The sequence below is a fragment of the Vicia villosa genome, linkage group LG3, assembly GCF_029867415.1.
Source record: "Vicia villosa cultivar HV-30 ecotype Madison, WI linkage group LG3, Vvil1.0, whole genome shotgun sequence".
Lineage (NCBI taxonomy): Eukaryota > Viridiplantae > Streptophyta > Magnoliopsida > Fabales > Fabaceae > Vicia > Vicia villosa.
This window is the reverse complement of record NC_081182.1, coordinates 6,729,235-6,746,407: the sequence shown is the minus strand read 5'-3', so window position 1 is coordinate 6,746,407 and position 17,173 is coordinate 6,729,235. Positions and strand designations below refer to the sequence as shown.

Here is a 17,173-nt window from a genome sequence, read left to right as displayed (position 1 = left end):
AATTTAAATGAACACTCGCATTTTCTAGTACCCGTATCGTCTCTTTTAAAATTCTTTAGAGGATGATGATATTTCCCCGCTTCTTTCGCACAATATTGTTACAAACATGTTTCTTCTTGCCATACCATTATCTGATCTTCCTATCACCATACCAAAACCAAGATTAGTTGTGTTCTTACGAATTCATGTTAGCATGCTTTCACGATCATCAAAGTCTTGCTTGCTACGAACGTCACCTCCGACATCTACCACATTTGCGACTACCCCATCGATACTCGTACAAACATCGACTAAAGTAGCTAATTCTCTTGAAATATTATCGGGGTGCACCATACCTATTTTGTCAAAATCACACAAAATTACAAAATGTTGGAAAAAAATTGCAGGGACTATTCCGTGCATCTACGGAAGTGTTCATCTTCAACACCTTCCGTAGATGGATCTACGGAAACTACGTAACTTTTTTGCAGAAAAAATCGTTGACAATATGAACAATGTAGTGGTTGAAAGTGATTATTTACCTGAAATTCACATTCTTCTTGCTCCCTTTGATTTATTGCACCAAAAAGTTTGAGTGTAGGAGTGAAATAGGGTATTTATGATGTAGGGTTTTTAGGGTGTGGAGTATGAAAAGTTTGAAGAAATGAAACAATGGGGGAGTGATCATTCTGGTTCAAACTATATCAGACACTTCCGTAGATGCATCTACGAAACAATGTGGCGCTAAGCTTTTCCGTAGATGCATCTACGAAGGCTTCCCTTAACTGTTTTTTATGTGTATTTTTTCCCCGTATACACTAGTTTATTACACTTCCGTAGATACATCTACGGAAGGAATCAAATTTTTTTTTTTTAAAATATGAGATAGTTTCGGATGTGTATCTTTAAAAACTGAGGGCAAAATTGAAATTTTACGTGGTGTATAAAATAACTATGAAGTAGGTTGAGAAATAGTCTTTTTTTTTTTTTTTTAATATTTATTTACATTTTTTTTTTCATATTTAAATTCAGCCCATCGCATTAAGTTGTAGACCTAAAATTGGTGAACATACACAGACCCATCACCTATATTCACATTTACAAAATCAAAATGAAAATTAAAAATGGCGCTAACGTAAAACCAAATTCCACGGCGCGATTTTATAGAAATTTCAAACAACCTTACCGCCATTAATTTACATTAGATTACAATCATAGCACGTTCCGTTTTCATTCCACAGGGTTAAAGCCATTTTTTTCCAACTCCAAAAAGTGTTTCATCCAGATCTCAGAATCAAACATGGATAGTGACGATGATTTCGAACCATCGCCTCCTTCCCCCATTATCGAACGAAAACTCAAGCGTTTGAAAAAGGCATCCAGGGTTTCCGAAAACCCCAAACCTTTATCTCCACCTAGGGTTTCCGAAAACCCTCTACCTTCATCTTCTCCTATCAAATTACCCGAATTCGAAAACAATTCGGTATTCGAGGAGTTAAATGGAGAATCTACCGACGAAATTGAAGCTTTGGCTGATAACAATGTCACTAACATTGTCGAGGAAGATAATTTGGGTGCTAGGAGGGTTTTGAAGTTTGATTCTGTCGATGAAATCGACGGAAAGTCTACCGAGAAGACGACGGAAGAATTAGGTGATATAAATACTGACACAGACGAGTTAGAAAAAAAGCAACATACTGTTGAAGATGTTGAAGAAATTTCCGAGAAGAAAGAGAGTAAGAAGAAAAAGAAGAAGAGAAGTGACGATGGTGACCGGAATGAGAAGAAGCAGCGGAAGGAAACTATCTCTAGTAAAAGAAAAGCTGAGAAGGTTAGGTTCGCACTTTTTTTTTTGCAGAGAATAATTTTGAACTACTTTGGATTTGACTTCTAATTGTTTGATTTATTGATTTAACAGGAAAGGCAGGAGAATCTTAAACAGCTTCGAGCTGAGTCTCAGAGACTTCTTCGAGGTATGAATATGTTTTGGATTCAATTTTTTATTATTGGTTTGTTTTGTGTTTCTAATTACTAACATAGTTTTATATGATTTGGGTAGAGACAAGAGATGCTGCGTTTAAACCTGTTCCTCTGGTTCAGAAGCCAATTTCGTCGATACTGGATAAAATTCGAAAGAGAAAATTAGAGTTCTTGAAGAAGTAGGTGGATTTTTGTACTGATATTTTGTTTTAGCATGCACTTAGTCTGTATTTTTATTAATGCATACTTGGGTTGGGTTTCAGATCTAATGTTTCTTTTGATGACAATGATGGCTTCACTGTGGATATTGATTCTGAGCATCCTTGTCCAAGTGAGGAGATAACTAATAAGACTGAAAAAGCCGAGGTTGAAGAAACACCAGCAGCTACTTGTCCTGCAGTCACAGAGAACAATTTAAGTGAACCCGATAATGGTAGATCTAATGATGCTGTAGAACACTTGAGTGGTGAAAACATTCCTTCTCCTGTGGTTAGTCGTTATTTCAGCATGTTAACAATGTTGTTTGGTACTTCATCATATCAAAGTAGTACAGAATGTTATACTAATGTGTTGAATTTGGATATCTGAGTGGGGGTGGGGGCTTATATTTATATAACTGTATCTGCTATCACTATTTGTTGAGTGTATTAAGAAATGTGATAATAACCTATTAATTGAGACATTTGAAATTCATAAGTTGCAATGTATATAGATATCAAATATAAGAATGTTCTTTTTGCCCTTGAAATCATTGTGTTAGTTTATAACAGGGGATATGTTAGTTTTTTTCATGTGGATATTGCTTTCTAAAATCATGGCTTATGTTGAGTTTCAGGCCGTGGTTTCAGAACCTGTTAATGCATTTCGAGCTCCTGTTGATGATACTCAGGTTTTTTGTTGCCTATTTATTTAAATGCTTTCGTTTACATGTAGAATTTGTTCACTAACTGTTTGTTTGTCTTTGATTTCTAGGATCTCTTTTCTGATTCTGAAATGATTGATATTAAAGAAGAGGCTGTAAATGAGAAGTTGAGTAACCCTTCTGAAGAAGTGTTTGCCCCATCTATGCTTGCAATGAACTTGACGTTAGATTCTGCTCCTGTTGATGATGATGTGTAAGTGTTTAAACATTTCTTCTTTAGTCATCTTCAGATTTAATCTCTTGCTGTAACCATATAAACATTTCATAGCTTTATTTATCGCCACCATCACTTGGTTCACTGCTATTGCTTGTACTATAAAACTATCATTCTTATTTTGGGATAGGCATAACTATATGGTTGTTATTTTGGATTTTTATGTTGGAAAACCTTGACAAGTACCAACTACACATGTATCTTTTTCTTTGACAAATTGTGGCTTTTATAATTCTGCCATAGTGGATGATGATTCTTTACCCCCTCTCTTCTGGAAATTAAAAATGACAACCACTCCTTTTCTCCAGCTCTTCTGACGAGGAGGACAATAACAAGGAGAACACAGTACCACATTTACAAGAATCAGCTGAGGTGACTTTACCTTCAAGTGGCGACCCTGTTAAGGCTTTTGTTGATGAAGAAGCCGAAGAGGAAGATGACAGTGACAATGATCTACAACGCTTCCGAGATAATGAAGAAGATGAGGATGATGATGATCTTGAGGAACTTAATGATATGATAGCAACTGGGTATGAAGAAGAGCCAATTGATAGAGAGAAGCGTGACCAACTCCACCAGCAATGGCTTGAGCAGCAGGATACATCTGGGATGGATAATCTACTCCAAAAACTTAATTGTGGTTCAAGAGTGAATGAACCAACATTGTTTGACGTTGAAGAGGAGGACGAGGAAAGCAAAGAAACTGAAAATGAATCTGATGATGAAATTGAAGACTTCATTGCTCAATCTGATTCTGTGAAGATCAATCTGAAAAAGGTGAAGCAGATGATCCCACAGATGTTTACTGATAAAGAGGAAGCATATGTATCATCTGATGAGGAAACCGAGGAGAGACTAGCTAAACAAAGCCTCTCTTATAAAGTTGTAAGTTCTCACTTCTCAGCTATTACAGTAAATGTATTACTGTCACTTCAATTTTGACAGAAGTTTATTGCATTTCTATCTTTTGCCTACACTAAGGTATTCATGTTATGAAATTTAGATATTTTTGGCTGTTTTCATTATTGTAATGTGAATCAGGAGAAGAAAGCTCAATTTTTTTCACCGGCTGAAGATGAAAACAGCAGGGGAATTTTCAATCTCATAAAGAAAACAAATGTGCCAGATACCAAGAGAAAAGGAAGAACTCCTTGTAAGATAAATTATTTTCAGCATTTCACCAAAAGCTATAGAATGTACTTCATTCAGGCTTTAAATTTATGATAATGCTAATGGTTTCTTCCATTAATGTATGCTGCAGCCATATTTGATATGCCTCACATTGGACAAAACACAAATATATCATCAAAGGTATGTTGCTTTTAACTAATGACTAGAACATAGCTATTTTACCTGATGAAATGCTCCTTTATTCCAGCAATTTTTGTATAAAATTGTTGTGGATCTATTTGTAGATGGTTTTTCTGACAACTTCAGTATATACTTGAACTACACCACTGTTTTTATCATCAATACAAAACTATATATTTAAGGTTATATTTCTGAGTTCTCTTGTAAATATTTCAGTCATCTTTTCTCCGCCATACTTCAAATCAGTCTATGCCTACTTCTAAAAAACAAGGCTCAAACAAAGTCCGATCATCATATATATTTGGGCGAGATGACAGCAACAGCAGACCTTCAGTGTTGATATCGGAGGATTCTTCAGATGCGGTAATGACTATCATAAACTAGAAAACTAGCATGAAATGTGCCATTAATAACTCAACATTTATACAATACAAGTATTGGTTGTCGTTTATATTCTAGTGTCGCTGACTCACTGCTGTTTTATTTTTTATTTTTTTGTTTTATTTTTTTGCTGTTCTGATGTTACAGATTGTAAGAGAGAGTCAAGCACCCAAAGTTGTTACTGCCAAATTCCAAAGAAATACACAGAACAAATATGCTGCTTCAAGTTCTAAATCTCAAGAGTCAAGTGTATCACTGTTAGAGGTATTAAGGAGGTCTTCAATTCATACAGAGCGTTCTGTCCAGAGTACTGTAGTTCAGCAAAATGAATCTGTGTTCCAAGCATTTAAGTTAACGAAGAAGTCAATTAAGACGGGAGACAAAGTTTGATGTATGATGTGAAATTTTGGTCTTCATATGTTATTTATCCGTACCTCTGATTATTGTTTATAAAAGAGATCAGTATTTGCTAGTCTTTATGTGTTGTTTTTGGACCAGTTCCCTTTGTGAATACTGAAGTAATGCAGTAATAATAGTTATCACAAAAAATTATCAATACAAATAGTGGATTGTTATTCGGGATAGTTCCACATCATCTTTTATCTTAATTTTTGTGTCAAATGAGGTGAAGGAACAACTTGTTTCTTCGAAGAAAGAGGTGGAAGAACATGGATTATGTTGCCCTTGCTGCTATGGTCAAGCTTCTGGATGAGCTGTTGGGAGAAAATGAGAAGTCCTTAGGTGAAGTTCGGGCTTCCTTGGCTAGTGTTAAGAAAACTCTGGCTGATGTTTAGGAATCCCTTTGTATCGCAATGACGACGGCGACAAACATGGAAACTACCCTAGCCAAAGAGAAGGAGCCTTGTTTTAAAGAGGCGAAGGCCTATGAGAAGTGTCTGAAAGATTTATAGAAGGGACTTAAGGACTCTATTAATTTAATTTGAGCGTTCAGGTCAAGCGAGTCTTTTTTGATAATGATCTGAGTAAAATCAAGCTAGTTTGTCTAGATGTGAAGATTCCTAGTGAGAAGTTTGACATAGCGATGTACTTCTAATATGAACACAAGGAAAGTAAACATTTTGATGTAGTTTTACAAGTGGTTTGTATGGAAAGAAGGAAAATCATATTTGCAAGCAAAGTAGAGAGTGGAGAGAGTGAGTCTCCTGCCTTCATAGTTGATGAGAAGGAGGCAAATAAAAAAAAGAATAAAGTATAATAAAAGAATAAGAAAGTAGGAATGTAAAAGTTAGCTTTTGAAAGCTGAAAGATTAGCATAGCCATGTGGACAAGTTCTTTAGCAAGAATGACAGAATTGGTAATTTAAGAACAATGAATTTTCTTATATGATAGATGTAAAATAATTAAAGTCATAGTGTCCAACCTCTTATTTTTTAGCAGATCAAACACACCCTTAGACTGATATCATATTAACCTAGTATTCATGCATGAGTTATGACAATGCATGATATTCATGCTTGTGATTTCATTCCTTGATTGTTACAAGTAAATAAACTTATCATATATAATGTAACTTCCATTGAATCACAACCTAAACTAACTTTGAACGACGCTAACTAACTTTTTTATATATAGTTAATTCTATCTTGCTAATTAGTATCATCAGAGTACTCTTTAAGCATATTAAATAAGGAAAATATTCTTTATAAAAGTTAACATTTTAATTTCCAATATATTTTCAATGCATTAAATATACACATTTCAATAAAAACTTACCACTTTAATCACTTAAATAGTATCCCAAGGACACTGATTAGCATTTTCCTATAATTTAAAATAATATAAAATGAAAACTTATTCAATTACTTTGCCTTAGATAATAGATACATTCTAATAATATATAATTACATTTAAAATAATATAAAATGAGTCACTTATTCAATTACTTTGCCTTAGATAATAGATATATTCTAAATAATATATAATTACATTTGAAATAATATAAAATGAGACACTTATTCAATCATTTAAAGTAGATATTATTTGGCAATATAATTTGAGTATGATGTAGAGAAATGGTGAAAATAGATAGACAAATTTTTGGTATGATACATATAACATTTTAAAATCTAGTGTTGTGCGTAACGATAACTACTACTAGTAATAATTTATCTCACATCACTTCACGTGTTATGAAAGCTCATGGATGCAAGTTTAGAAACCAACACTTGGCAGAAAGTTGAGATGAATCATGCAATGAAATGTTTATGGTTATGCTTTAGTACACATCCACTAATCCAAAAAGACAAATAAACATTCTTAACTAAAGACAATTCGTTCACGTAAAATTGTCTTAATAATAATAATAATATTGCTCTAAAATAATCCACTTAATTAAAATAGTTTTGATACTTTTAATAAAGCTCTCACGGCCTATGAAGTCCTCCACTTCGTAGAAATGCAAAAATAGAGATACTCTAAGTATTTAATAAAATCTATTCTATTGATTACAATTTTTTTTTTTTAACAACAAAAGAGAAGACTTATTTATAAGCTTCAACCAATAAATAGAATATGTTAAAACTATATGCTAGAGAAACTTATTTTTATTTTCTCCACCATTTTACATGTTCATGAAATGTAATTATGATTTTGTATCTTGAATGCACATAGTAAAATAGAATATATATATATATATATATAAGTTAAATATATTTATAAAACATGGTATAGAATTATTTATTATTATTTTTTTTCAAATAACCAAAATTTACTATTAATTCCTGAAATATCAATGTTTCAAAAAATATTGACAACATAGAACACATGTCAGTTCAATTAACATCTACTTTTAAATAAATAGAGTTAGTGTCAATTAAATTGACAATTGCATATGAAAGCACTAATTGTATTGACGATAATGCATAACATGTAGATGAGGTGTCAATTGAATTGACAAATGTATATAATTTTTAAATATTCGCCAATTCAATTGATGTTTCCATCTAGTGTCACAATTCAATTGACACATGCATATTAATTAGCATCACAATTCAATTGACGCATGCATATTAATTAGCGTCACAATTCAACTGATGTTTCTATCTAGTGTCACAATTCAATTGACGCATACGTATTAATTAGCGTTAGTTTTATTTTTTTTAAATGCACACGTCAATTTAATTATTGTATTTTTTTATTTATAAATCACAAGTATTTTGGAAATTAGTGAGAAATTTTGTTTATTGTTATAATTTTTAAAGTGAAACTTGATTATTTTGATAAAAAATTCTATTATAGAGTGTTCACATAATCTCTTTTAAAATAAATCAATTTAGATACGTTCTTTTGATAAAAGTGAAATAGAGGATAAAACATGATTTTTTTTTTGGGGTAACTTTGTAGTACGTAATATAGTGTAAAAACGTTTTACACCAACAATTTTCAAATTAACCATGTTTAAAATTCCTTTTTAAAATGATAAAGCAAAATGATAAAAAGTAAATAGATGCTAAAAGATGACTTTTTTTTTTTTTGCTCTAATTGCTCTAACTTTTTAAGCATAAGTATTGTAATAACCTCGCTTCCCACTTAAACGGAAACGAAAACGCGATCACGTGTCCTCTCTCCGGCCACCGTATCAATTAAATAACCTCCTCCGACTCCGATATGGATAACTCCGGTTAGTTCTCTCTTACCTTCATTGTGCCATTTCTTCAAGAATTCTCTTTCGTCATCTCAATTTGCAGTTACTTACGTTTATAATTTCAATCCAACAATGAAAAGTTAACTAGTTTCACCTGCTTTGAATTCTCGTTTATCAAACTCCAATTTCAGCGTAATCGTATGGATTCCGCGTTTTTTTTTATAGCTTCGTTGTTTTTTTTGCTTGAGAATGTTATATTGTGTAGTGGCTTTATTAGAGGCCGTAGCGATCTATGGCGGTTACTGAATCTGATGCTGTATAAAATAGGTTTTAGTGTATCTTTGGTTATGCAGTGAAAAAAATGGATTAATTGATTGTGACTGATTCTGTAAAATTGTTTCTCGTTTAAAAGTGAGTTGAATGTAAAATGATTTATGATTGGATAATTTTATGTAAAATCGAGTTGAACAGTACATTTCAATAGAAAAATCTTGTTTAAACTCAAATGCTACAAATTCTAACTTAAAGTAGAATTGGAGGCGGAATCAATTCTACTTTAAACAAATCAAACACCTCAAAATCATTCCTAAATCAATTCTACACCTCTAGAATTGCTTTTCGAAAACTTTTGGCTCTTCCTAAAGCTAAATCAAACATAAAGGGTTTATGTATTAAAATAGACATGATCAATGTTTTTGCTTGGAATTTCATTGTATATTTATGTTTGCAATTCTGAAAAAAAGCTTGAACTTAATTATAAAAGTGAAGTGTACATATTTAGGGAATTTTGATTTATTAAATTAAAGGAGACTGTTGTTTTTTGGGGAAAGGTTGCGGATTAAATTGATCTTGAAATGATTCTGTACTAAGGTGTTTTAATTTCAATTGAATTGCTTCATCATTTGTTGACGCATTTGGCAGGAAATCCACAAGATGTGGTTGTGCCACCGGTTGAAGGTGTTGCTGGAGGTGGTACATCTTACGGGTGGAATGATGGTGACGCACATGATTTGAATCACCTCAAGGGGCCAATTGACCCTACAGAAATTCCAACTAAGGATTTAGTGCATGTATGGAGCATGCCAAGCACAACGAACGTCGGATTTCAAGAAATGCCAAGACATTTCGAGCCTGTTAGTTTTCTTATCTCTTATTTTTATTTTCTGTTCATCTAAGATGGGCATGGCGTTAGCATTGCTTGTTGTTTATGAGTAGGAACTGCATGGGTGATAATTGATTTGCCATTTCTTTACAATTTGTCTTGTGTGATAATCACTTGTTATTTGATTTTGAGTATGTTCACACAATGACCAAAAGGCCCACAATGCATGATTTTGACTTTGAATCTGTTTATATAGCATTGATAACAATCTCTCCAGAAGTAAGAATTTTTATGACTTTCCCTTTCGAAACTTCACAATTCTCTACCCTAAATTTGAGGTTGAAGTTATAAATGAAGAATTTAATTTATAGAAATGTTTTAGAATGAGGAAACCATAAAATTCTAAAGCATTTGCTATTCACTTGACACTAGAGTTTTTGCTTTATCATGTAGATAAACCTGCTTGCAGCTAGAAATGAGAGGGAGAGTGTTCAATTAGCCATTCGACCAAAGGTTTCATGGGGTGGTTCTGGTGTTGCTGGGACTGTGCAGGTTCAGTGCAGTGACCTATGCTCTCCTTCAGGAGACAGGTTGACATTTTCTTTGTTGTATGGAACTAATGTATGATTACTTTGGTTTATACCGATTTGCTGACATCAGTATTGGCAGACTGATTGTTGGACAATCACTACGGTTGCGGCGGGTGGTGCCCATTTTAGGTGTACCTGACGCTCTTGTTCCCCTTGATCTTCCAGTTGGTCAGATAAACCTACTTCCAGGGTATATGCCAGATAAATATTAGTATATTATAGTTATTCTTCATGTGCTGTCTACCCAAGATGCCGGATGATTGATTACTTTTCACTCTGTTGTTTGGTATTATTCAGGGAGACTAGTGCTCTTTGGATTTCGGTTGATGTTCCAAGTGCTCAACCTCCAGGACAATATGAAGGAGAGATTCTCATTACTGCTATAAAAACAGATTCAGGGTGAGCCACTTTCTTGCAACAATTTTTTAGTTTCTGATTTTGTGTTGCAACTTTTAGTTCATAGCCTTTCTTTGTCAACTTCAACCATTGTACAGATCTCCAGCTCAAAGTTTAAGCAAGGTTGAGAGACATCAATTGTATAAGGAGCTTAAGGGGTGCCTAGACATTGTTGATCCAATAGATGGAACACCATTAGATGAAGTGGTGGGTTTTATTTTCAATCACTGTGTGTCATTCTGGTACTTCTTTTAATCTTGGCCTCCTTATGGATTTTTATGCAAGCATCTCATTTTTAGGTTGAAAGGTTGAAGTCTTCAACTATATCATTAAGAAGGATTCTTCTGTCCCCATCATTTTCTGAATTCTCTTCAGAAAACGATTCACCAGATGTAATGGAAGAGGATGCCATTTCAAGTCTCTCTCTAAGGCTGAAGTTAAATCTCACTGTCTGGGAATTTGTACTTCCCGAAACTCCTTCCCTTCCTGCCGTATTTGGTGTATCCTTGACCCATATTAAATGTTAGACAAACAAAGCCATTTAAAATTTTTTTTTTTGTAATAAGTTTTGGAGAAAATTTTACTGATTTAAATTGTCTCAGTTAGGTTATTAGATACTAAATATCTCTGCTTACTAGTTAAAACAAGTGGAATTTAATGTGCATTTATTCTTTAAGGCATGTACCGTACATTACAACCATTAGATTGATATAAAATTTTGATCTCGATGAAAAATTAATACCGATCTAATGACGGTAACATATGTTGTGTGATGCTCCCATTTTTAATTGGTGCATCCTGAGTGCAGTTTACAATACAAACAAACTCTGGGAATAATATGAGACTGCCACTTGTTTAAACCTTACTGCTTATTTTGCATTTTTCATTCACTGTGCACTTTTGGTCTATATCTTTGTGAAATTGAGTTTATTTGTTTGTGCATTCCGGTTTTTCCTTTACTCTGCACTAGGTATCTGATACTGTAATTGAGGATCGCTTTAGCGTTAAACAGGGGACAGATGAGTGGTATGAGGCATTGGATAAACATTTCAAGTGGCTTCTTCAATATAGAATCAGCCCCTATTTTTGCAAATGGGCTGATGGTATGCGTGTTTTAACATACACATGTCCATGGCCAGGTATATTTCTGATTCAATGAGTTTGATAGAGTTGCAACGTCAAAAGAAATATTATCATTGCTGAATATTTCTCTCTTGACATTGTAGCGGATCATCCAAAATCAGATGAATATTTTTCAGACCCCCGGTTGGCAGCATATGCTGTGCCATATAAACAAGTAGTCTCCGGGTATACAGTCAGTCAGTTGTCCCCGTTCGCTTCTCTCAGGTATATTTGCAATGAGAACTGATGAAATTCAACCCACCTGTTAATGTGCCACAGTAACGATGCGGGGAAGGATTTCTTGCAGAAACAAGTTGAGATATTGAGAACCAAGAATCACTGGAGAAAAGCTTACCTTTACTTGTGGGACGAGGTACAAACATGTGTGGTATAAATTATTAGTAAGACTACCCTAGGATGATGTCAAAGTTAGGTTATCCACCTCTATCCTAAATTTGGATTGAACACTGCTACTGAAAAATTACTAACAGCAACTAACTTTAGCAGTAATCATTGATTAATTGTTTTATTTCTTCCCTGTTTTCATTAAAAAGTTGAGCAGCTTCATTAAATCATTAATTAATTGTTTTTATTTCTTCCCCGTTTTCATTAAAAAGTTGAGTTACTTCATTAAATTTTGACTGCCCTAGGTGGTATATAAGTTATAACTATTTCTCTCCTAAGAATCTCACATGACAAATCATGTTACAATTGTGTCTATCTCTCCATAAACACTAAATAAGTAGGCCCTTATCAATATTTACGAGCATTTATAATAAAAAATAGGCCAGCTCAGTACAAATTTTTCAAATGAGGAAATCCGTTACCATAACTCTGAATCTGGTCCAGTTCACTATGATCCTGTTTTTTTTACTGAAGTTATGGCCTTGATAAGCTGATTTTCTTACCTTTTTGTCCAGCCACTAAATTTGGAACAATATGATTCTCTTCGCAACATGGCAAGAGACATCCGTGCTTATGCTCCAGATGCTCGTATTTTAACTACATACTATTGTGGTAAGTTATTCTAATTTAATTTCTACTGGCTTATACTTAAAATACATGGTAGTTTATTCATTTTAAATTCAAGTTGTTTCTTCATATTGGTAATGCCTTTGTTTTGTTTGGCATATTCACTTTTTGGAATGATTGAAATATTTCACATAGTTATGCTGTAACAGCTGGCTGTAATTGTATTCTTATGTAGTTGATTGGATAAATGAAACTCTACCGACTATTAATAATTGCTTTTATTTGATCAAAGAATAATTTTTGTAGAGATACAATGCAATTTATTTCTTCTAAATTTTTTCATCTTTGAAAATGCTATCAGCCAGGTTTTCTTTTATTCTTAATTACTGTTGCGCTGTCAAAGAATAGTTGTGTCATGCAAATGATTGCAGTTTCTTTCTAGTTTTTTTCCATCTTTGATTTTTTTTAAATGACTGTACAAATAATAGTTTTGCCGAGGATATGACTGCAGTTTCTTTCTTCTAATTTTTTTATCTTCAATTTTTAATTTCCTAAATGGAAAACCATATTTTCTCATTTTTAACAAATGGAACCTTATAATGAGGTATAGAATGGTAAACATTTACTGATTGGCAACGTCTGGCTTCAGATTGTACTTGACAGTAGTGTATCTAAGATAATCTTGGTGTTGGCAATCTAAAGTTTCGCATGTACAAGCAGAAAAATGTAACACAATCTGCATCTACATTTCATTTATATGATAGCCAATCACAAATTTGTTTCGTTGATTATTGGTTTTGTTTTATTTTTCTGATGAATGTAGGACATGCTTCTTCAATCAACTTACATATTCTTAGATTACTCTATCAATTCAAAATTTGTTTTAGCTTACTCCAGCCAGCACTTTCATTTTTAGTTTCTGTAGCTGTTTCTAATTTTCTTTGTATCTTATTGTGGGTTCATTTTATGTAGGGCCAAATGATGCACCTCTTGCACCTACTCCATTTGAGGCTTTTGTAAAAGTTCCATGTTTTCTGCGTCCTCATAATCAAATTTATTGTACAAGGTATTGCTTTAAAATTGACTATATCCCTATCAATCAAGAGTAAAGTACATTTTATTTTTATCAATTGACTTCCACCTATTTACTGTTTTGTTTGCTGCAAGTATTTCGTTAGAGTTTTTGGCATTTCTTGACATGAATTGATTATTAGGTTATTATCATTGGTTTTTCTTAATACTCTTGGATTTGCATCTTAAGATATTTTATCTATTTAAACTGAATACACTAGTGATTTATTGGATTTGCATCTTAAGATATTTTTTCTATTTAAACTGAATACACTAGTGATTTATTGGATTTTCATATTCAGATTTGAACTTGGTATCAATGTCAAATATAGTTATCAGTATGTCAATGAATTATTCTTTTTCTCCTCACTCGCACCATCTAAACTCTTGTGGTGATGCAATTTCTAGTTCTGGGTTGGATGTTCCTGAAGTCTACTTCTTTAGCGAGACTCCATTTATCGTGAGTCAACTTCCAAAATATCTATTTATATGATTTGTTGTGAAGTAGTTTTTAGGATCTTGGTTTCCAAAAGAAGTTAGAAATAAAGTGTTAGATACTATATCTTGCTCAATTTTGTTGAAGAAGTTAATCATTTAAACTGGTTTAGTTTGGGGGAGAGAGGTCCAAAGCGCCCCTTTTTGGATTCTGTTGCCCATATTTATAGTTTTAGACCTTTTGTGTTGTGGTTCACTTGCATACTCAAAAGATATTATTCAGTCAAAACTTAAAAGTGTAACTTAAACTTCAGTTAGGTTGCTGAACCAGTGTCATTTTGGATACATTGATGGGCTTATTTCTCAAGTCTTATTTATTGTGCCTTTGGAAGAAACAATTTTTTTCATTAGAGAAAATAAAAGTGGGAATGAAGAATACCCAAAGTTTTCTTTTCATTAAGCTTTCTAAGAACTTGAATTTGTCTTTACAGTGAATGGGTCTTGGGAAATCGAGAGGACCTGGTCAAGGATATTACTGCTGAATTACAACCAGAGAATGGTGAGGTAATATTATATAAAATTTACCATCTTTTCCTCATCCGTAATTTAGTTTGCGCTCTATGTTTCTTCTGAGTTGATAGATATTTGCTTTTACCTCTTCAGTGCTTTTGAATAAAATATCTTAAAGCAGATTGCAAGATCTTTTATAAGGTCTACATATCTTCTATTTCTCGAGCTAAGCATGTAGTGGATTTCTTATGATAGTGCCCCGCGTCTACCTACTTGCAAAGTGGTACAGCCAATGTTACCATATTCCATATATCCACTCCCAAAAAACAAAGTGCAAACCATTGCATGCATACCCGATATCGCAGTTGCCATTGCTAATCTACTTGTGAAGATTTTGGAAAGTTAAATAAGGAAGAAGGAACTAAAACTGAAGAGACATTAATAGTGCTTACATACAAAAAGTCAGAAATTTAAAAAGCTTTATTTGGAAAACCAACCGAAGCAGCAAAGATAAAACTATAAATGATGGATTGAAGAAAAACACTAGCATATGGACACTTATTTTTTTTTAATTATTATAAAACTATAAGCAAAGTATAGTAATTGCCAACTTTTAATATAGAAAAGTAATTAATAAACTGCACATTTTGTTCTAGAAATGAGATCTAAAAAATAAAGTAATGTGGATATATGGTTCTTTGAAATCTACCAATATACCAGTTAATATTTTAAAATGTACCCAAGCCCAAATAGTATACTACCAAATTAGCATATCTCCTACATACCATGTAACCAACTAAGAGTAATGTATACCAGATAACTACGGGATTAACTCTATGTTCCTTTCTTGGTTGCTCTGCGGGCTTAATTTATGTTCCTTTCTTGGTTGCTTTTTATTTTTAACGGATTGTGGTTACCTTTTCTCTGTTGTGCCATACTCTGGGTTTTGGAAACATCACTAGCCTTAATGTAGTAGGACAACAGTTCTTATATATGAGCTAGACCTGCTTCCAAGATTTATTTCCTTCAAAAGTATATTGTATTAACAATTCAAACCAAGGCTCCATTTGGCTTATTTATGGAATTCATTATATTTATGGAATTCCTAACAAAGCCTTGGAGTATTTAATTTTTTTAGTAGAGTTTGAACTCCATTTTCTTTGATTCTCAAGTTTCATCAGTCAACATTATTACATTGATGTAATCTATCGTATTTCCTCGGACATTTTTTTGGATGTTTGTGGCGATATTTCTCCAACAATTTGAGTGGGTGTACTGATGCTAAAATAATTGGTCTGCTGTACTGAATATTTATTCAGTAAATGCAAAATTTCCATGATCAGACTAATAAAGAGTGATGCACAATAGAATGTATATTTACTATTATGCTGGTTCCTAGTTTTATTTGTTCATTAGAGGCGGGTGGTTTTGTCACAGGAATGGTGGACATATGTCTGTATGGGACCATCAGATCCTCATCCAAATTGGCACCTTGGTATGCGAGGCACTCAACATCGGGCTGTCATGTGGCGTGTGTGGAAAGAGGGTGGCACAGGATTTTTGTACTGGGGTGCTAACTGCTATGAGAAAGCAACTGTAGCCAGCGCAGAGGTGATTGTCTAGCTTGTTTATGTTATGTTACGTTGGAAAATTATGTAACCGTTATACTGTACTGTTACTTTTCTACCATTTATATATTTTTGTGACAGATAAAATTCAGGCACGGCCTTCCTCCTGGGGATGGAGTTCTGTACTATCCTGGTGAGGTATTCTCAACTAATGAACCGGTGGCTTCTCTTAGACTAGAGCGCCTACTCAGTGGCTTGCAGGTAAAGTATTTATTTTCATCCCCTAAAAATATTGCAAATTATTCTCAACAAATGTGTATCTTGACGAAATATTTGTTTTAATATCAATACTTTGGCTACATCACAGTATTCTATTTATAACTGACATGATTTGCATCTATTTATGAAGCTCTATTTTCATGGCATGAGCTGGTATAAGTTGTCTTAAATAGTTTTTCTTTTATAGATTCTGATCTTAGATTCCTTGTTTGCATTTATTTAGGATATCGAATATCTGAGACTTTATGCTTCAAGATATGGTAGGGATGAAGCAACTGCGCTTTTGGATAGAATGGGAGTTTATTTTGGTCCTGAGCGTTACACACACGAACACATGCCAATTGATGCAATGAGGGGTCAAATATTCAATTCGTGCCGGTAGTAATTTTCTGTACTGATATGCTAAAAGATTCAAGGGGTTCATTTAGCAACTGTTGAAAAATACAGGCATAGTTTTAAAAGATGCATCAATCTTCACTTCATCTCGTCGTGGTATTTATATATACTCATCATATTGTAGTGGATACTGTAAACTCTAGGTACATATATTGAAACGTTGTTAGATGAGAAATCTTTTGTTTGTGCCGAAATAGGAACTTCAACCTTACTATCACGATGAGAAATCACAGTTTATTTGCAGTTATTAATTAGGCCTACATAAGAGTTGTATATACCGGCTCATTTCACTTTTAGCCTGCATGATACAACGGTAAATTTTGGTGTTTATTTACTGTCTA

The 17,173-nt window shown here is 33.3% G+C and overlaps 2 protein-coding genes across 4 annotated transcripts; both read left to right on the top strand.

Annotated features, from left to right (window-relative positions):
* The first annotated feature begins 1,032 nt into the window (after positions 1-1,032).
* Positions 1,033-5,364, top strand: LOC131660174 (uncharacterized). The gene is made up of 11 exons (XM_058929347.1): positions 1,033-1,810; positions 1,898-1,952; positions 2,039-2,138; positions 2,223-2,448; positions 2,795-2,848; positions 2,932-3,074; positions 3,404-3,980; positions 4,137-4,248; positions 4,357-4,406; positions 4,623-4,769; positions 4,935-5,364. The coding sequence occupies exons 1-11, from the start codon at positions 1,280-1,282 to the stop codon at positions 5,175-5,177; spliced, it is 2,238 nt and encodes a 745-aa protein (XP_058785330.1). The 5' UTR covers positions 1,033-1,279; the 3' UTR covers positions 5,178-5,364.
* Positions 5,365-8,270: 2,906 nt separating this feature from the next.
* LOC131660173 (uncharacterized) lies at positions 8,271-17,083 on the top strand. Of its 3 annotated transcripts, none has more exons than XM_058929344.1 (16): positions 8,271-8,427; positions 9,313-9,524; positions 9,947-10,083; positions 10,163-10,273; positions 10,381-10,482; positions 10,578-10,683; positions 10,779-10,979; positions 11,450-11,618; positions 11,706-11,787; positions 11,881-11,974; positions 12,522-12,618; positions 13,546-13,639; positions 14,571-14,643; positions 16,027-16,200; positions 16,299-16,418; positions 16,660-17,083. In XM_058929344.1, exons 1-16 carry the CDS (start codon positions 8,415-8,417, stop codon positions 16,816-16,818), a joined length of 1,944 nt encoding a protein of 647 aa, XP_058785327.1. In that variant the 5' UTR covers positions 8,271-8,414; the 3' UTR covers positions 16,819-17,083. The 3 variants fall into 3 exon arrangements, with proteins under 3 accessions (XP_058785327.1, XP_058785326.1, XP_058785328.1); XM_058929343.1 differs by having other exon boundaries at positions 10,578-10,686; XM_058929345.1 differs by lacking the exons at positions 16,299-16,418; positions 16,660-17,083 and having other exon boundaries at positions 10,578-10,686; positions 14,571-14,638.
* The last annotated feature ends 90 nt before the right edge of the window (positions 17,084-17,173 follow it).

Excerpts from the sequence above, each read along its gene's own strand:
- LOC131660174 (XM_058929347.1), top strand. The coding sequence starts at position 1,280 with ATGGATAGTGACGATGATTTCGAACCATCGCCTCCTTCCCCCATTATC. Across the intron at positions 1,811-1,897 it reads GTAAAAGAAAAGCTGAGAAG|GAAAGGCAGGAGAATCTTAA; the intron begins GTTAGGTTCGCA and ends TTGATTTAACAG. Across the intron at positions 3,981-4,136 it reads AAAGCCTCTCTTATAAAGTT|GAGAAGAAAGCTCAATTTTT; the intron begins GTAAGTTCTCAC and ends AATGTGAATCAG.
- LOC131660173 (XM_058929343.1), top strand. Across the intron at positions 9,525-9,946 it reads TGCCAAGACATTTCGAGCCT|ATAAACCTGCTTGCAGCTAG; the intron begins GTTAGTTTTCTT and ends TTTATCATGTAG. Across the intron at positions 10,980-11,449 it reads CCCTTCCTGCCGTATTTGGT|GTATCTGATACTGTAATTGA; the intron begins GTATCCTTGACC and ends ACTCTGCACTAG.